Source organism: Biomphalaria glabrata, chromosome 18, assembly GCF_947242115.1.
Source record: "Biomphalaria glabrata chromosome 18, xgBioGlab47.1, whole genome shotgun sequence".
Taxonomy (NCBI): Eukaryota; Metazoa; Mollusca; class Gastropoda; family Planorbidae; genus Biomphalaria; species Biomphalaria glabrata.
This window is the reverse complement of record NC_074728.1, coordinates 1,758,323-1,779,524: the sequence shown is the minus strand read 5'-3', so window position 1 is coordinate 1,779,524 and position 21,202 is coordinate 1,758,323. Positions and strand designations below refer to the sequence as shown.

Here is a 21,202-nt window from a genome sequence, read left to right as displayed (position 1 = left end):
AAAAAAAAGGATACAAGTCTATTAATCATCTTACTTTGAATAAACCAGTAACTCAATTTAGAAGACAAAGACTTCTACTGAACTATTAACATTGACAGTAAACCAAATACCTTCAATTTTCTTCATTCTGCAATGGTGGACATATTTTTTCACAAGGTGAGCCAAACGTTGAGCTGGAAGACTGACATATTTGTCCATCTTGGCAATAGCCTCCTGGAATAGGAACATAATCTAATAGTTTCTTTTTTTCTATTTAGAATGCTAAGCCAAACTGGGCAAATCAAAAAAAAAAAAGAACAAATTAATAAGCTAACAGCTCAGTACATGTGCCATCCACTCACCTTGTATCTCTCTGGGTTCAGTTTGTCCTCTATCACAGCTTTCCTCATGATCTTAGCATTTCTCTCAGAGTCTAGTCTTGTGAAGAGAACTGAAGACTCTGGTGACGGAGACTTATGAATAACCTTTAGAAAATTTTAAAAATAATTTGATAGTAGTATTGCTGTTTTTTGGTTAATTAGCAAGATTGTTTTTTTTAAATATTGTAATTAATGTAACAGTAATACATTGAATATTTAAACATTTAATTGCATACAGCAACAAAGTCATCGAATAGAAAACAAAACCTGTTTCTTACTCCCTAGGAGAAACCCCTGTCGGGACTGAGGCCATTGCGGTGGCGGGGATGGAAGAAAGCCTAGCTCCTCAAGGGGAAGTTTTATGGTGACACTTCCAAGGCAGATGTAGAACAGAGAAGGGATATAGGGGAGTCTCCCTGGTGTGCAGGGCCGTTGTCAAATTTACATCTGCGTGGACAGAGAGAAGTTTGTTTAAACAGGCAGATGGAGGGCAAGGTTCCATAGGCCTAGAGTTCCAAGAGTCTTAGACTCAACTCTTAAGACAAATAGGAAGAAGAATTCCGCATGTCATAGGAAATTTTAATCAACCAAGGAAACTAATGTGTCATAAGAAATTTTAATCAACCAAGGAAACTAATGACTTATTACAGGTTGAATCTCTAATTAACAAGATTTAACACAAGACAATCAGCATAGCAATCTGTGATTTTCAATGTATGTCTGTAAAATTGAAGAGATGATATAATTTCATACACACTTAGCCACATCAGATGCAGACAAATAATATTGTCTACCAGTGGCCAATTTAAAATTCTTTACGCTGTTTAAAACCTGCCTCCTGTAGCAACTAATGTGTATCTCATGGCATTTGTAAGGGCTTGGAAGCCATTAGATGCAAGGTGTTCTCTATGCCAGTTAAGGCAAGCTGTCACCTTTGCTAGGCATTAAAGACTAGTACAGGAAGTGACAAGCATGCAAGGTTTCTTGAGCTGGTGGACAAGTCATGTAGTTCAGTGTTTCTGTTTATTAAAGGATACTTACTGCAGTGCCTCTGCCACTGGATAGGTCTGACTTTGTCCTTAGCGGAGCTTTGCCAAGGGAGGACAACTCTCTCTGGAGGTCATTGATCGTCTCTTGTAACTCCATCATCACCACCGTATTTTTCCTAAAAAAAAATATTTTTAGGTGCTAACAGAAATTTAGTCAACAGGCAATTTAAAGCATGCAGTTTTGAATTAATAACTTGCTCATTAAATCGAGGTCTACATAAATGGCTTCTTGCTCTCAGCTTGATTATTTTTTGGTTTATATTTTATTGAGACATAGAGACACTTTAGGACAGAAGACTAAAATGTAAAGTTGCAATAATGTATATAATGCTGAGCCATAACTTACAACAACAAAAGCATAACTTTATAAAATACTCACAATACCAAAATTACAGGCATATTAACAAACATTATGTTCATTTGTTTCTGTTATCAATCTTTTTATAAAAAATATAGAGCTAGAAATGCAATTTTTTAGATTTAAAAAAACAAACAACTTTAAAGCTGTATATAGGACAAAAGAAATTCCTTTGAGGAATAAGTGATATATCTCTTATATGTTGAGTCAGTTCAAGTTGTTTTATATTACTATAATACTACTTCTATTACTTACTGTATTTGGTCTTGGTGAATCTTTCTTTCCTGTTCCATATCTTCTTTACTGAAACATGTTTATCCATTGTTCAAATATTTTAACAATCATCTTAGCTAAATAGACTGTATATCACGCTTATGTAATCTCATTCAAATCATTATCTGAATAAAAAGAACTACAAAGCTATTAGATGCGCTCAATCAATAAAATGATTTTTAAAAAATTGAGTTCTCACAGCTGTTGGTACTGTTCCTGTAGCTCTCTAAGTTTTTCATTCTCCACAGTGCTGGACTCCCTGATGGCTTCTACACCTTCTTTCATCATTTCTAAAGTAGGAGAATTGAACTGCGTCTCCATGGGAGGTGGCACAGACTTGATAGTTTGCTCCCTTGACATATTTAAGGCAGAAACAGGCGGTTCCTAGAAATTATATTAACATTTTTTTTTTCAGTACAAAGTTCTGTTGTATATTTGTTTAAGAGACTTATGCAGCTGTGCAGTTAGAGAACTGGGAAGCAATTAAAAGACTAGCAAGAGAGTCTGGAGAGAGGTATTTTTTGTTTACTGAGGTCTTAAGTTCCATGAGGAAGACAGGGGATGATTATGGTGATAATAGTTCAGTTATAAAAATGGAATAATTTACAAACATTTTTTGGCTTAAGATATATCAGCATATGGAAGAAAATAAATATGTTTGAGTTAAGTGATCTTGTTAATGAGAACCTCAATTGGTTGATTGAACAATCAACCACTAAACCATCCTGATCTTTAAAGTTTGAAAAAGTATTAGAAAGGTTTTTCATAGAACCAGTTAACAATATGACTTAGAACTTACCCTTTCCACGAGCAGCACACTGTTCATTAGGGACAGAATTTCATCTAAGACTGAAAGAAAGACAAAAATGTATTTCCTGTTTCATACCAGTAAATAAAAAAACAAACATATAAAACTATTGCTAAAAAAAAACACAACACATTTATATTTAATGCATAACAAAAGTTTTGAAATTTTAAGCCAAAAATGAAATGTACCATATAAGATATTCTCAGCCAGTTCTGCGACTTGTGGCATGACTTTCTTGTTCTGGTCAAATGTTACTAGTTCAAGGTCAGCAATAATTTGATGTGCAGACATCATATCTAGACATTTTATAATAAATAAAAGTTTGGCATTAATTTGGGAAAAGTGATACAGTTGTTTTTTTTTTGTTCAAAATCAGTATTCAGATCATTTCATCATCATCTGTCCAATAAAGATTTCAGACTAAGGCTAGAAGTTTACTTGCTGTTCAAAGAACTGCCTGGTCGTGAGGTTTGCGCGCTGGACTGTCGTTCGGATTTATCGATGGTCGAGGGTTCAAATCCTGCCCGCTCCCATCCCCCGTCGTCCTGCGGGAGGTTTGGACTAGGAAGTAAACTATCTTCAACTCTGAAGGAACATCCGAAACATGTAAAACATTTTACAAGAAAAGCCTTGAAAACCCAGATCTAAGTCCTAAAACCAATGTCTATGGAGACAGCTGGTCACTGTATTAAATGACACAGGAGTAAGTTCAAGACAACTAACTTTATTATGGTACATTGTTAGAAACATATACAGATAGTCTTTAAAGGACTAAAATACTTCAAGTGATGACAGCTAAAAATATTATTGAATTGCTTGTAGAGCACACAGTTTATGCCATAGCATGTTCAGTGGGCTTATGGTCTTATCTTATATAATACAGACGTTACTTCAAAAAAGAAGATGATTACGTCCTACGCGTCATGCATTTAGTCATGCATATTAACCAATGACTTAAATTCTGCCAAGTCACTGGTTTTCCTGGCTAGCTCAGGCAACCCATTCCATGCTCTAATAGCACTAGGGAAGAAGGAGTATTTGTACAAATTTGTCCTAGCATATGGGATGAGGAATGTGCCTTTATCTTTGTGTCTTTCAATTCTTCCTAATATGGTTTACACTCGTAGTTGAAGAGGAGTAAAACTCTCTTATTTTGAAATGATTGACAGATAAATGTAGTTAATTATAATTTGGACAAGCAAATTTAGATCTGGCTAAGCAGGCCTATCAGAATATAAATTCAAGAATTGTAACAAAGTTTGCAGTAATAAACCAACAAGTGAATACCTTTATCCAGCAAGAGTTTGCCAACACCATCTTTGAACTCCATTAATCCATTAAAAACTTTCAGAAACTCTTTTAACAAAGGATGTTCCAAAAGTGATGTCCCTTTCCTGAGAGATTTCAATAGCAAAGGTATAAATTATATTGTTCAAAGCATTTTTATTGAAAGTAAAGAACCATAAACAAAAAAAAATAGCAAAGGATGCAGTTCAATCTATTTGCTTGAACATAAGAACAAGCAGGGGAAGAAATGTGGATACACATAGAAAGAAAGGTCCAGGAGAAATTTTTGGTGAGAAAGACTTTGCATCATATTTCAAATGCATGTAATAAAAAATGCATCTGTACATGTCTACCTTAGCTACTATACAAGCAATAATGCAGTTTTTTTGCCCACCATTATTAAAGTGAACTTTATAAAACATCTTTTATAAGTTGATTTTGTTGGCAGCAAGTGTATCGAGTTTTGTTTATTTTATTTTGAGATTGTATGATTTTAAATGTTTTGCACTGGGGTTCAGGTGAGCTTGTTTCAACCAGAGTGTCCAGCAGCAGTCCTGGTCTTGGAAATGAGTGTTAAGTGGGTTATGCTTTTGTGGTATGTAAATTTAGCATTTAAAGTTAATAACCCTTTAACATTAGAGGGCCTAGTATGGACAGACCATCATTATTCAATCTGACTTTATAAAATATCTTATACAAGTTCAGTATATAAAACACAGATCTCATCATGGGCTTAACCCTCTTAAGACGGAGCATTTTAGCATGTCTTGTGCCAAAAAGACGGAGCCCTATTTCCAGCCTTAATACTTCACTTACAAAAAAATTCCTAACAAATAAACTAATTACTTTACATACACAAAACTATATATATTATTGCAGAGAAATGAATGAACTAATTTAATCTTATGGAATTTATCTGAAATATTAACATTTATTAAAATAAGCCAAGCTAATTTGCATAATTTATGCGCATACAATTCCAAAAAAGTTTTTTCAAAACAGAACAGAATTATATAGGTAAGAGTTTTTTAAGAAGTTTTAGGCTTGAATAAGCCCTAATACATGTCTTTAGAGAAACAAGGCACATTGAGACCCTTCAGACACTTCTATCACATTATTTTACTACTTTTCTCCCCCCCCCAGGTACCATGGAAACAAACACCTTCATAATTGTCACAGTAACAGTCACTCATTTATGACCCAGGGATCGTTTTTTTAGCTTTTTGTTGTTCAGAAAGTTGGCATCATATTTATTAATCTCCCTGACAAATGTTTGAACTAAATTGATAGTCAAAAAATAGCATAAAACGGTCTATTGGGTGCTAATTTCTTGGTTCTCAAATGGGTCTTCTCTATCCAGCTACCCACCCTTACCTCTAAACCATGTTACCAAGAATAGATATCGTCAATACTTACTAGATCTAGATCTAGTATTAGTGTAAACTTAGATCTAAAGTTTTCCCCAATTCTGCTCTTATTTTTATTAATTCTAGCATATTTAAAATAAAATCCGAGTCAGTCATCAATATCAACGGCTGACATGTTAAAATTTTCACCTCCCACTAGCTAACTTCAAAAAATCAATTTAAAAAAATTTTCGCATTAAAACAGCGAAGGAAGCCGCCATTACAGTCTACTAATGTGTAAAAATAGTAAGAACTAATCTGATTGGCTGATACAAACACTGGCAAGCCAATCCTTTGGTTAAAAACATCGCAGCCGATATATCGGCCGGCTCGTCTTTTTCGCCAAATAGCCTTGGGCCGATATATCGGCCGCGTCGTCTTAAGAAGGTTAATTTACTAGTTGTATGATTGATTTTTTAGTTATTTCATGATTAGGTATTCATCTCATATTTAGCTACTGTTAGGCCTAAGTGTTGAATGATATAATCTTCCAGCAATGACCAGGTATAAAACCTTCCAGGCCTTAATGTCACAGACTACATTGGTACTCTTGTGGACACCCAGCATGCACTGCTTCACTTGCCTGATTATCTTCTGAATGAAGGCTTGGTTAGGACTCCTCTTGATGGTAGATGGGTCTACGACACCTGGGCTCTTTGAATCACTGGTTGACACGATTGACAGTCCTGGAGAGCTCTTGATGCCAGTTGGTGGTGAGGTGCCTATTTCATTCAGCAAGCCCTCTAGTTAAAACATGTGTGTTTTAGTTTAAACATAGAAGATGCTAAATAGATTGAGATATATCATAAACAGAGAAAGGTCAATATACCAATATATCTTTTCAAATTCACGTTAACTTATGTGGATGTCTGCTGATTATGGGACTATTTATAGATCCACATGAATGGCAAGTATAAAAGAGGGGTCCTGGATGTGGTGTATGCACCAGAAGTAGGAAGAAGGCTGAAAATTTCGCAGCGGCTGGTGATTACAAATGTCTAACCGTGGATGTATTCTCTCTCTCTAGACACAAGAGAAGTTTCAAAGAGAAAAGGTCATCTCTCGAGCTGTAAAATTCCAGAATTGTGAGGTAAATAACGACAATCCATCTTTACTTTCCCCACCAACCTTAAAGTCTACTTATTACACTTCCTATAGCTACAGGGAACAAAACTGAATGCAGTGGATACTCAAGTCTGCTTATTACACTTCCTATAGCTAGAGGGAACAAAACTGAATGCAGTGGATACTGGAAAGGACCTTTCCATTTCTTAAGCATCCAATTCATCAATTATCAAGAACAATTAAGAAAAGCTACAGTGCTAATCAAAAGTTTACCATCCAATTCATCATCATCTTCTAGAATTAGCTCATCATCTATTGTCAACTGAGTTGGTAATTGTATAGCAGGAGACTTGGATCTTCTGTCCTCTGCTGCTTGCTTAGCTTCACCTAGCTTGGTCTGGAAAAAGAATCGGAAATCATTATTGGATGCAATAAACAACAATTAAATGAGTTAAAACTAACATAATGACTGGCCTTAGTAACCTAATATAATCATTTTAAATCTTGTGCTTTATTTGGATTCAAATATCTGGAGGAACTAAGGGTATAAAGTTTACTATAAGATTGATAACATTTTGTCTATAAAAGTTAATCTATGTTCATTCACAGTTCAGCAGTCATTAAAATAAAAAAAAAATTTCAGATAGTGATTGTCATCTCTTAGTTGTGACATATTTAGTAGGCCCCTTCTTCTTTTTGTTCTTATTTTTCATGTCGGAGGGTTCAGATCAGTAATCCTATATCTGAAATGAACCGGGTAGTGGTTTCCAGATCAGGCAGTTCTCCGTATAGTTTTTTCTTTTACAGGAGGGTTTTGGGGGCCAGAGTCTTGTTCGGAACTCTTGATATAGTATGCACCTTTGAAAGACACGCCAGCATTCTCTGGTGATGCTCCACAAGGGCAAGTTTCGCTAGTCCCAACTTTTAGCTTCCAGAACATATGTTGTCTCATTCTGTTGTGTCTGGTTCTGAGTCGAAAAATTATGCGTTGGTCATGTCGGGAAAGTAGAGCCCAATAACACTATTCTTTTGGTCATTTAGTATTCACAACAGCCATGTGCTGTGCAGTGTCAATGGATTTGTATTTATCATTATAAACTTACAAGTTTGCTGCGAGGAAGCTTCTTGGTCATTTAAAGTATTTAAATATTGTCAAACGTTACTCTACTCAAGTTAATTATCTATTCTGACAAAATAACATTGAAAAATCTACATAGAAGAAATAGACCTAATGGCTAAACCATATGGTCAAAGTGATATGATAAAATTGTAATCATTGCTATGTGTTAATAAAAAAAAAAGAAATCAAGTTCCCCTTTCAGATTTTGTGGCCTATAGAGCAGATGATGTAAAAGTCATGTTTCTGTGGCCTACGGTAAATGAGGGTGTCATGTGGCCAGCACAACGACCAACCGCCTTTACTTTCCCCAACTAATGTCAGGTACCCATTAGAGTTGGGTGGATTCAAGGCGCCAAAGCTTCCAGAATTAAAAATCCCAGTCTTCACCAAGGATTCGAACCCAGGACCCCCGATCCAGAAAGCCAAGCACTTTACCACTCAGCCACAGTGCTTCTGTGTTAATCAAAGCTTTGTAGAAATGTGCTAGACAAACTCACCTTGAACTGTTGTCTTAATGAAGCTCTACTCTGTGCTGAGGACGCTCTGATTTCTTCTTCTGTTGTGCCTTCTACCTTCACTCCTTCCACGGATGTGGTCGACTAAAAGAAATAAAACAATGTTCACTATGTGAATGCATTATCTTTCTCTACAAAGGTTAGTTTTGAAGAAAAATATATTTGAGCAGAGTGTCTCTATAATCTTAAAACTAATTGATCAAATTATCATTATAAAAAATATAGTTTAATTAATGACATTTTAAAAGATGCGATGCGAAAGTATTTAATTAAATTAACTTTAACGCTTTTTATCTATTAACTACAAAACAATGAATAAACTTCTAAAACTTAAAACAAATTGGTCTCACTTTACTTCAGAGGTGATTATGAATGCAAAGGTTAAAGGTTGTTGAAGGCACTAGTCATTATAGAATTTTTTTATACACATATTTATGAAATAGACATTGATCTCCAACAATAACCAAAGGGACAAAATAAAAAGCAATGCAATGGTCACAAATAAGTTTAAAATATTGGCTAAATTTACAGCAAAATGTTATTTTAAGAATTGTAATTGTAATTTTTTTTTGTAAGTTCAGAAAGACTGACTGATTGTAAGTTAACAGTAGTAGTAAAGTTAACATTAAGTAAAAATTAATCAAAGACTTAAATTAAATCTGAATAAATTAACAATACATTTTTAAAGAAAAAAGAAAGAATAAAATTAATAACTTTAATTTGTGGCTTAAAGATGGCCAATTTTAGATCTGATTTTTCAATCAAATCATGCTTACTAAATATCATCTAATACATAGATGTAGAATGTTTAGTCTTACAAAACCATAGTTGTAAAATTTTTGTAAACTCTGATGCGTACAGGAGTCTAGATATTATACAATGTCTTCAAGATTTTAAAATGTCACAATGGCCCACTGACTATATGACATCTTCAAGAGAAGACTTCTAGTCACTTCCAAGTGGTGACCATCAAGTAAAAAAAAAAAATATTTTTAAATGTAAATGGTATTCTATTCTAATTTCAGGTTTTGTCAATTACCAAAAATAAAATTGGAATCATAGCTTTTACTTAATCCTTTTGAATGAAAAATGCATTTCAATTTTATTTTTCAAACAAAATTAAATTATGAAAAACTAATAAAGTAAAAGAATTTACTGAAAATAATTAAAAAACATAATAAAACACAAATAATAAACCTAACAGAAATAGAAACAAGAAATCATCTAAGCTTGGCTTGTGTACATTTCTGTGGGCCATAATCATGTGCAATTTAATTAGTTTGACTCTGTTTCTACTTCTGTTTGATTACATTTATGTAGAAGTCAAATTCATTGTAGAACAAATCTTTTGTTTCCCACTGGAAATTTAAACAGAAATAGGTGTGTGAGAATCTAAACGAAATTAAATGTTAAGTCCAAAACTCACAACATTAACTCATGTCAAAACATAATAGGTAAATAGGTTAAATTGACAAAAGAATAGTTAATAGCCACAATTATCCAACACAAAAAAAAGTTCAAAACTCACAACATTAACTAAAATCAAAACATGATAGGTTAAATCAACAAAAGAATAATTAATGTAGTTAATAGCCACCATTGTCCAATAAACAAAATCAAATCAAAGCCCAAAACTCACGCTCATGGTGAAAATACACTTCACGACTTTTATATTTATAGTGCACAACATTAATAGCACAATATTAACTAAAGCAAAAACACAACAGATTAAATCATCAATAGTCTATGACTCTAGAATTGTAAACTTGCAACATTGTCAATTTTTGCCTATCTTCTAAAACCTATGCACAACAACAGAATGAACAGTTACATGAATATATATATATTTCTACAAAAAGTAGAAAACTCTTATGTTTTAAAGGTTTCTTTCAGAGTTGAAGGTAATTTACTTCTTAGTCCAAACCATACCCAGGATGACGGGGGATGACAGAAGGCAGGGTCTGTGACTATCAAGACAACCAAATGACAGTCCAGGGCGCATATCCCACAACCAGACTGCCATTAGTCCAAAAGCTAATATATGGGTTGAACATTTATGGAATTTGTCAGAAAACATAAGACATGTCATGTTTTAATTCAAAGCAAAATATTAAACTGTTCATAATTAAATTTATCTCAAATGATGTTAATAAAGGCTCATAAAATGGAAACATGTAAAGCACTACAAATTTTAATCTTATAAAGTGACATTTTTCTTTACAATTAATTTTTTTCTTAAAGTTACGATTCAGTTTTAATCCTTTGACCTAGATTAAATGTTGAATGAACACACGCAAAAAGGTTATGAACTCTTGACTACAAAACATTACACTGAAAGCAACACAGCAAAGTTCTGAAATATAGTTTCTACCTGTCCCAGCACATGCCGAGATTTTCCCAGAGACGAGGTTCTTGTATTCTGTCTATGCAATATCAGCTCTGAACTCTGGGAGGCAGTCCTTATTTCCACCTCACCTAGAGCTGACTCCCTGTCCAGAGCATCTCTGACATAGCTGTTTCTCTCAGGGCTAGTTCTCTCATGGTCTGAGATGAGTTTTTCCCCTTGAGTGGGGTAACTCTCCTGAAAGTCAACACTAGGTGGTTCCAAAAGTTGACCACCACTTCCTACTGAATCAAAAGCCTTCCCAGAATCATCAGCAGATGCAATATCGGAGCCTGTGTCCTGTACATCTAAAATTGGTATCGTGTGAAACTGGTTTGAGCCGGTATCTTGTCTTATTAAACTGGCCCTAGAGTCCTGCTTCTTACTTTGCTAAAAATAAAAAGTGGTCAAACATACAGAAATAGCTTTGATTCATTCCTAAACAACAAATATTATTTTGGTACAAACATGATTCATTTAAAGACCCTATTGAAAACAAAAAGATTACAGAGACTGGACCCCACGATGACCTGCTATTGTAAAAAAAAACAACAGAAACTTAAACCATATTACAAAATTTTCAGGGCTTGCAACGACCTTCCTTCAGAGAAGAGTACCAGGAAAAAGAAAAAGAGGCAGACAGAGAAAGCGATGGGAAGACAACATAAAAGAATGGGCAGGCCTGCCATTGAAAGAGGCTCTATCCCCAAAAGACAGAGAGGAATAGAGACAGATGGTTGACAACCTTGTGTGGTGTCCCAACGGTCCAACAGACTAAGGGATAGGTGATTGTGATGATTCATAACAAAAAAAATAGATAAAAATAGATAAATTAAAAGGTTAAAATAAATTAACTGTAACGTAACAAGCTCTAATTAGTTTTTTTGTTTTGCAGTAGTATAATTTTCAAATCAAATCCTACAGCTATAACAAAAGATCGGAAAATAACAAATGATAAGTTATGATAAAAAACATCAAATCTTTAGTGATAAATTCATACAAATAGTTCAAACATGAAATGAAGATGAATACACATTCAGAAAAATAATACATAGAAAAACACAAATAGTTTTATAAAAAATTATATTAAAACAAAAGCATACTATAATGAATAAGTGATTAAATATTTAATATGCTATAATCTGTACACAAGAGTTCACAAATCAAAGCAACAGGATGTCCTAGCCCAGTTCAGAGTCAATCCCTACCCAATATGTATATACTTCGGGCAATTTAGAGAAAATTATGATTCACACTGCAGACAGGATGATGAGACAGTAGACTACATTCTCGCAGATTTCGCAGCTTGCACAATAAGTGACAAGGTTTTAAGAGGGACAGAACTGGTACGTGTTCAGGGTCAAGCTACTCATTGCAAGGGGACAGAGAGACATTAAGACACAATGCCCACTTCCTTTCCTGTGTTTTAAGGGAAAGGTCTCAGTACATCATGATTATGGGGTTTCAGATCAGTAAAAATGTACCCCACACTTCTTAAACAGCCCAAGAGTTGTTCAAATGCTAAACTCAAAACTAGCTGATCTGCATAGCACTAAGCAGTAGAAAAAGTTCTCCCAGACCCCTGCCCCTCATATCACTAATGTTCATCTTAGTAATGTGCACCTGATAAAATGAATACAGATATATATTTGATGCTCATTACAGCATTTAATATGCATGAGTATACTTAATAATAAAGCAATGATGGCATGCAGTGCTTCTCACACTTTTTCCTAAACAAACACATCGCACATTCAGAATAATTAGCGGAACCTTTTGTTTATTTTATTTAGAGAGATTAATTCATGTGGTGGTCTGCTGGTTAATTATTCTTCTAATTCATGGAACACTTATTCAGGCTTGGCGGAACACTAGGGTTCCATGGAACACAGATTGGAAAACACAGATGAAACACTATTCAAATCATCATCATCTTATTGATATGCAATGAGTTAAAAACACATGCTACACTTTTTTCATCAAGCAACTAGTTTTGTTTATAACAATGAAAGCAAACTTGGACATAACATTATAAATAAGAGAAATGCTCCTAAGAAAGTATGGAATGCAAGAGTGGGAAGGCAACTCTGAGCTTACCTCTCTCCTCAGTATTTTGATAGGCTCTGTGTCTACAGCAGGGGGAGCCGAGACGCAAGTTCCAAGCCTGGCATTCATTTCTTGAACCTTAGTATTTTAATATATGAAACTAAAACCAACTTCTACGCTCTACAGCTAGAAAACATTACTAATAATAAATTATGCAAAAACAAAAAGATTCAAGCACTACTGTAACTGTTAACTACCATTAATTGTTTAGAAACATAAGACAAAACTAGAGAGTCTAATCAGTGATTCTCAAAATGAATGAATAAATCCCTAGAACTGGGAGAATAGAGTGATTTAAAATTCTTAATGACATGGGCAAATTCCTGATTCTAAATAGTTTTAGAAGTGAATATTATAATGTCTTAACCCAAGTCTCCTGCAGGATGACATTGGATGCCAGTGGCCAGGGTTTGAGCTCGGGCCATCAAGGCAACAACTGGCTATAACCAATCCACTGAAAATATTTCCAGTCCTAGTCATGGCAACAGCTTGATCAACTGAGAATGTTCACAATCCAAGCTACTGCAACAGTTTGATAGACTTTCACAGATAAGTCTCAGCCACACCAAGGACAGCAAAAAAAAATCTTAGAAATTATTCTACGACATTAGCGAATAATACACATTCATTCTAAATTATTTGCTGGAAGCATTTTGAAAAGTTATGTAGATAAAAAAGTTTTTCATAAGTTTATTTTTTTACAGCTGAATCTATTTTTTCAATTTTATAACAAAATCAGATGACCAGGTCATAATGAAATTCTGTATGAATTTATAATAATGATTACTGTCAGTCAACTAGGCCTATGTATTTTTAAACTGAAACTTTTCCATCAAGTCACTAAATTAGTCTGGAAACCTTATATAAGAAAATTCTACTTATATTTATGGCTTGTAAAAGATTTGATTAAATGAAGTGAATCATAGAACTTGTTTGTTATAAGCCGGCAACTGGAGGGGGTTCAAATAACTAGTTCTAATCTGTGATACACTGTGTAGCAGTCTTTAAATATTCACTGTACACATTTTTTTTTAGAAGCTTCCAGGGTCATCAGCGACTGATCTGTGTCAACTAATACAAGATACAGATATGCATATGAAGGACCAGTGTACAAAAGCTTTAAAAGTTTTGAAAATCACTGATGTAGACTCAAAAAAACAAAAAACAAACGCTAAGCAAACTATGTAAAGAAAATAAAATATATTTATATCTTTGAGCTAATGTTAATTTACTTGAAAACTTCAAAATATGTCAGATAAATTGGATTATGTTATTGTAAAACCACCACCAGTACACATTTTTGGCAGTATTTTATCAGTGTATACAGAAATATAAGAGAAAGGATTTATTTGTAGCAAGGGCCATTATCTTCATAAATCAGGGGTGCTTGATACCACAACCAAAAATAATATCTAAATATTTGTATTTACTCAAACAAGCCTATTGTGAAAAGGTACTAATCATTAGGAAATAATTAATAAATTGAACTATAAATATCAAATTCTATTTCTTTACAAAATAGTTAATGTTTAAAAGTGGAATGACAAAGAATTAATTACTTTAGCATCATCTGTTTGCTGCATAAGTCTCAACAGCTCCTGTTCTGGCTCAGGGCTTGTTGTCTGCTGCTGTACAGGATGAGAAGGAACTGGGCTATGCCCAGCTGAAGAAACGTTGTCTTTGGGAGACAGTAAGCCAGCAATCTGGTGGACTTGGTTTTCTTCTGCTTCCTCCTGGAATAAAAGTTAAAACCAATTGAAAATTTACAAGAAGAAAAAGACTTGAGACTATTACACAAAAATATGATGAATTGACTTTTTTATTCCTGAGATTCACTTAGAAGTTTTAATATGTCCAAAAACAAAACTAGAACTTTGGCTGCTTTAATGTCACAAAGGAAGAAAACAAAATATTTAAAAATTAAATCAGAAGAATGGAAAGTAATAATGAGATAAATGAAATTTTCTAGGAATTGACCAACTTTATATTATGCTTGAAATAAAATAAAATATCAATCACTAACCAGTTTCTCTTGTTCTGTAATGTATTCTTCCAACTGATTCATGGCTGCGTCTGCTTCTTTCTCTGCATCAGTCTGAAGCTTCATTGATTGGTCCATTTGTTCTATGAGTAGTTTTCTCTCCTATAATAGTTAAAATTGTACTAACATAGAAGACCAATAAAGAATCCTTTCAACTAAAGTCTAAAGAGAATCTATTCTTATTAACTCTGGGCTGTCTCTAGAGAATCCATTCTACTTAAGTCTGAACAGAATCCTTTCTACTTAAATCTGAAGAAAATCAACTCTACTAGAATCCAAGTGAAGGGAGCATGAAGAAAGGCTTGTCCAAAGAAAAGCTGGTTGGAACACATGAAAGAATGGATCAGCCTCTCGATATTCTGCTAAGGACAGCTGCTAACCTGGGATAAAGTGGAGGGATTTGGTTAGGCAAACTGTCACAGCACCTCTAAAACTCACAGTACCTCTAAGACAGAGCGCCTCTAAGACTCACAACCCCTCTAAGACTCACAGCACCTCTAAGACTCTGTCACAGTCTCAGTTGGCATTGCATGATCTAATATTCACGTCATGTTAAGAGTTAAAAGACACGTGGAATTCCTGATGTAGAAAACAGGAAGTAGAATGAATAAAGTTGACTTTGAGTTCAGTAAGTCAGTGAAGTCAAGTGGTATCCTTTAGACCAGGTGGTCAAGTAATATTTTGGTCTGCAACGGACAGTAGCGACTTAGAAAAGTCGAGTTGAAATTTTGAGTTAGAAAGTATCTTTTGGGCAGTTGTTGCCAGTGGTCTTTTGAGACATGTTATTTTATTAGTTATTCTGTACAGTGTTACCCGCTGAGATGCAGACGTGATTTATTGGATATATTTGACACCGCTGTTATGCAGATAGGATTGTTTATTATTTCTTGACTTGTAGCACTAACAAGGAGTGCAGTATTATTATTATTGTAGTAAAATAAACTTTATATTTGTCTGTTGAAACAGACTTAAGTCAGTTTATAGTATTTGTCTTGTCACGTTTCAAGAGTACTTCAGGAGGCAAGAACCCAGCATTACAATATTACACCATTTAACTTCATTTACAGACTCACAGCACCTCTAAGACTCATGTCAAGGGATGATGTATGAGAGCCTAAACAGAATCTATTCTACTAGAGTCTAAACAAAATCTCTTATCTACTAGAGTCTAAACAAAATCTCTTTTCTACTTACTGCTTCCCATTTACTTTTGTGTTCATGGAATTGAGCTTTCAGTGTCGTCACTTTCCTCTTGGTCTTCGCCAAGGTCAACTCAAGCTGGTCTTCAAGGTCTTTGATTTTCTCAGTTGCCTGTGAATTAAGGTAAGAGTAAAAAGCATTAACTGTTTTTTTATTAATATTTTTTTTGCACTTTAAAAAAACACATTATCCTAGATAAAAAAGACTATGGTGAACAAACCAAATGACAACGTGGCTGGCAAATCAACCAATCACCACTCTACACACAGAAGATGCCATGAACATTTAATAAAAATTCTCAGAAATATTTAAGTCCCCAAATTAACTTCTCTAGGATTCTTAAGGATTTTGTACACAGGAGTTTATAAATTGCTAGCTAAGCATTTCATCAACTGTCCAACAACCAAACCTATTTATTCTTCACTCCCCTAAACCCATAATGAAAATTCAAAAAGATTGGAACCCAGACAGTGAAAAGATATGCGGAAGTAGACAGACAACAATATGCTGTTATAAAAGGTTTTAGTAAACAAATTTAATTTTTTTTTAAAATATAAATTAAAAAAAAAAAAAGCCAAAAAATTATCTTCCCTCCCTCCCCCCTGAATTGAAATACTGACCAACTTTCTGTACTGGGTGAACTTGTTGTTGACCTGATCAGCTGGCAAGGACTTCTGCTCAGAAATAAAAAAACAACACTTGGATGTTATACATTATTTTATAGAAATATATAGATTTATGTTTACTATCTTCAGCATTAAAACCTAATCTTTCTTTCCTAACAAGGATAACAAGAAAGTAATCTAATTTAAATATTTCATTGCACAAAGTAGAATAAATAGCCAATGCAACTGACAGCCAGAAAAAAAATCTATTGAGTCAAACTTCCTGTTTGTTTGGAATAGAAAAAGTTTAACCAAGCTCTTGTCATATTTTTGTTTCTTTACCATATCACAAAATGTAAATCAAAAAGTAATCAATCTTCAAAATATAGTCACAAGAGTTTATTTCATTCCATGAGAGAAAGTTGATTTTACAAGTATTTGAAGTTATAGAATTAGCTCATGTATTTAACTATTCTTCTAAAAAATAAACTATTAAAAAATTTTTTTGCACTGAAGAGCTTTCAGATACTTTTAATATATATTTTATCAACTAACTTAAGCAAATTTTTCTTAATCTCTAAGGATTACTTTTTGCTGGATATAGTATTTAAGAGGCAGTAGGCTCCAATCTGACAAGCAGGTGGGTCTGGGAGGCGCTGTAAACTCCCTGGGCAGGGTCTGACAGAGCCCCAGCATCAAGTTTTTCTCTTTATAAACATTATACTTGGTTAATTTTTAAACCTGGGTTTAATTGGTTTTGCTTCCCCCTAGGAAGGTATGCTTCATTTGCATATATTTTTATCGGTACCCGATTAAAAATGAAAAATGGAAAGAAAAAACTTTGCTTAAATTTGGACATGCAGTTTAATATTTAAACATTTAAACACTACACTCCATCACCAGTTCTGGTGTCGAGGAAAAAATAATTAATTTTCACAACAAGCTGTTGTTTAAAAAAAAAATCTTGTCCTTAATATTTGCCAGGTAGCTGTGTGAGTCGTTCTTTAGGCCCTGAGCCCAATAGAGAGTTCATTTATGTATTTAATATACCAAGCCTAGACCTGCTATGTGAATTCAAACTGGGAGTGACAGACCCCCTTAAATAATTATCTTGTTATTACATGTCACTTCTGATGTAACTGAAGAAAACATGCAACAAGGTGAGCCTTCAATCTTGCAACTGAACAGTTGCATCTATGTTCAGTTCAAACCTAAGCTTTCTCTTACTGGCATAATGAAGAACACCTGGCAGCAACAGGCTTTTGAAAGAGATAGCTGAATGAGTTTTGCCAAGATCACAACACAATTTGGAACTAAAAACATACCCATAAGGTTTCGTTAAACAGGTCCAGCTTTTCATTATCTGTATTCGTCTGCTGAGGCTGGGCTTGGAGTTTTTTCGTTTGGGACTCAACTGTAGCTGTGTCTGGGTTACCTTCCACATTCTGAACTGCGATGTCAGAAACCTCTTTATCTTCAGACATGAATAGATAAGTGGTTGATAAGCAAAGAAAAAAGATCACACAAACAAATAATAAAGAATTAAAAAAAAAAAAAGGCTAAAATAGTCTAATCAGCCAGGAAAACCAATGACTTGGTAGAATTTAAGTCACTGGTTAGCAAAGAATGACTAGATGCAGGATGTGTAGGACATAATTATCTTTTTTGAAGTAACGTCTGTATTTTATAAAATAAGATAAGACAAGAAAACAAGTCATATAAAAACTATATAACAAGAACCTTCCATGTTTATGCTCAGTCCATAATGCTTATCACATTTATAATTAATAATAACTTTGTGTAATGAATCCTATATTCAGCAAGACACAACCAAATGCTTGAATATTGGCTTATCAATTTTTCTGTAGAAAGACATTTGGGGGGGATAAAACTGAAGTATGATGTAAAAAACAAAGACAGTGTGAAACTCAATGTAATGTATCAGTTATCCACCAATCGTAAGTTTACGTTTAAAGCAAAAAAAAAAAAAATACTTCAAGTATCGATAAATTGTTGACAAAAACATTCAATTATGTTTCCCACAAATTGAATGATCAAATGATAATTAGAGCATATGCTTATAATATCTTGTTATAAATAAAGAGCACTTTATATGTTTATGTTCTGGTTTAGTGTTTTGGATTATTATTTAAGTTCTGATTCTATATTTCTCGTTCATAGTATTTCTATATTAAAGTGATTTCAATATTAATGTTTGTATTTTAAGCTTTCAATTTCATTAAAGATACTTAGAAATGCTTATAAACTACACATATTTGTTTTCTCAATCCTTTAAAAGGATTGTATGGGTGCTTCTCTCTCATATTTTATTTACATATCATATGATGGACTTGAGCATAAATATGTAACCACTTTATAATTGTTTTGAGAAAATTAAAGCACTGTTTCTCAAACTGTGTTCCACAAGGCGTGAATAGGTGTTTCGCGAAATGCTGAAGTAATTAACTAGCAGGCAACGACATGAATTAATCTCTCTAAAAAATAAGCAAAAGTGTTCTAAGTACTCAGAATGTGCGAAGTGTTCCCTTAAGAGAACAAGTTTTGGAAACACTGAATTAAAGATTATTACTTATTGCCAATAAAAACTGAGATCTTTTTTTTTTTTTTTAATTAGTTAACACATGTCTGAAATTTAAACTGACACAGCGTTGGCCTTTAAATAAAGTATCCCTAGCATCATTAAAAGTACAAAGTGAAAAAGATCTAGTTAAGTAATAAATACTGACCAGCTTTCGTACTGTGCTTGCTCTGTATAAGAAAAAAAGGTTAAAAAAATTAATAAAATCTCATATAAAAGATTAATTTAAGGTTGTTATTAATTGATAGAAAAACATTCCTTTCTGGTAGACTTCACGGAAAAAGCAACTGAAATGATAGAGTTTTTCTTGCGTCGTGGCTACCCTCAAGCTATTTTAGACAAAGCCTTATCGCGAGTGGAGAATCTTAAAAGAGAACAAGCTTTCAAGAAAAAAACGATACCTAGCAATGATGAGAGGCCCAAATTGATATTAACCTACCACCCTCACAATGTGAAAGCCAAAAACATCTTTCTCAAAAACCTGAACATTCTCCAAGCCGATGAACATACTCGCGACGTCTTTTCATCCCCACCTCTTGTAGTATTCAGGCGAGACCAAAACCTACAAGACATTTTAGTACACACTAAACTCCACAACATTTCAAGTGAACCTGGCACTTGGCCATGTAAGCGACGTAATTGTCAGACCTGCAAACACACACTCGCCACCCCCACCGTCACCTGTCCTAAAATGACCATCAAGATCAGTGGCAAATTTAACTGTAATAGTAGAGGAGTCATATATGCTATAATATGCTCAAGGTGTCAGATGGTTTATATTGGAAATACAGGCAGGACCTTAAAAACACGACTCCAAGAACACCTTAGAGACATCCGTAACTTTGCTACTAAGCCCGTCTCTATCCATTTTAATAACACACATCATAGGGGTACCACCGACCTCCTCGTCACTGCCATACAACAATGCAACGACAAAAACACCCGTCTGCAGATAGAAAACAAACTTATTTACATGTCAGGCACCCTCCAACCTAACGGGATCAACAACCAGCACACTTTTATTTAATACACGATGGGCACTAACACTACGGTACCCCCTTTCGCCATTCATCTTTGCCTGACATCTCCGCCCCCTTCCGTTTTCCCGCGCTTTTACACCAGCGTAGCTCATTTCTTTTCTGCCTCGATAGAGAACAACATCGGACAGATAAGTTAACTTAAGACTATTTTGTGTTAATTGTTTTTTATTATTTTTTGTTTGTTTTGTAGCTGATGAAGGCCTCGTGGCCCAAACGTCCTTTGTTTTACTTGGTCCGGCAGGGTCACATATATGCATGTTTTTCGTATTTTCTATACAGTCGTTTACCCCTGCAGCAGTAAATCTTTGTTTTTTTTGGGGCATTAATTCACAATATGTTTTTTTTTTTTTAATTTGAAAATTTATTATGAAAGGAGTCTTTGGAGTAGAAACAGCACGAAGCATAGATCTAGATATATATATAGGCCTATATATATACTTTTGTCATGTAATGACTGCTAATCATTTCATGGAAATTAGATGAAAGCATATAAGCATTTTCTATGGTCAGAATGAAGTTGCCCACCCACCAGTTTCCCTCTCTCCAAACAGCTTATCTTAACAAAGGAAGGGCAGGTGCCAATACAGTTTGGGATCAGTGGCATTGCAGGCTCTGCTATAGTGTAGCACTGTAAGCTGCCTTATATTATTATCACCAGCTCATGATTTTTCCTCAGGCTTGACTCTTGAAGCATTTCCCATTTTGGGTATAGCTGCAAGGCAGCAGAGGTTTCAATTCAATGTGGGTAGTCAGCTAAGGATGATCCTCTACTGCCCAAAATATCTAGATGTTACTAAAAGTATAAATGGGAGACTTAAATTGCTTCAGGTTTGGTGACAGTTATCATACAATGATAGCCAGCTTTTAGGTGCTGAGCTGAGCTGTTTTTTCAGCTGCTGCACCCTGGCATACAGAGTTATGGTTATGTTGGGTTCTAGTGGTCAAGGTGTCTGCCTAAGGCAAATTAAATTAAGTAAATTAAATTAGG

At 34.3% G+C, this 21,202-nt stretch overlaps 1 protein-coding gene across 10 annotated transcripts in view; it reads right to left on the bottom strand.

The window, feature by feature from the left end:
• The window catches only part of LOC106066201 (uncharacterized), a 95,239-nt gene that overhangs the window by 10,074 nt on the left and 63,963 nt on the right, over positions 1-21,202 (bottom strand). For 7 of the 10 annotated variants that reach the window (XM_056016570.1, XM_056016573.1, XM_056016571.1 and 4 more), the window contains 19 exons: positions 19,323-19,344; positions 17,901-18,049; positions 16,591-16,644; positions 15,965-16,081; positions 14,753-14,872; positions 14,289-14,462; positions 12,721-12,807; positions 10,612-11,013; positions 8,223-8,324; positions 6,879-7,002; positions 6,124-6,283; positions 4,135-4,241; positions 3,036-3,143; positions 2,839-2,888; positions 2,239-2,423; positions 2,022-2,069; positions 1,401-1,524; positions 342-464; positions 111-213 (listed from right to left, as the gene is read on the bottom strand). In XM_056016570.1, coding sequence (XP_055872545.1) covers positions 111-213; positions 342-464; positions 1,401-1,524; positions 2,022-2,069; positions 2,239-2,423; positions 2,839-2,888; positions 3,036-3,143; positions 4,135-4,241; positions 6,124-6,283; positions 6,879-7,002; positions 8,223-8,324; positions 10,612-11,013; positions 12,721-12,807; positions 14,289-14,462; positions 14,753-14,872; positions 15,965-16,081; positions 16,591-16,644; positions 17,901-18,049; positions 19,323-19,344 — 2,359 coding nt within the window. The remainder of the gene's footprint in view (positions 1-110; positions 214-341; positions 465-1,400; positions 1,525-2,021; positions 2,070-2,238; positions 2,424-2,838; positions 2,889-3,035; positions 3,144-4,134; positions 4,242-6,123; positions 6,284-6,878; positions 7,003-8,222; positions 8,325-10,611; positions 11,014-12,720; positions 12,808-14,288; positions 14,463-14,752; positions 14,873-15,964; positions 16,082-16,590; positions 16,645-17,900; positions 18,050-19,322; positions 19,345-21,202) is intronic. The other 3 variants (XM_056016575.1, XM_056016574.1, XM_056016576.1) reach the window with 3 other exon arrangements.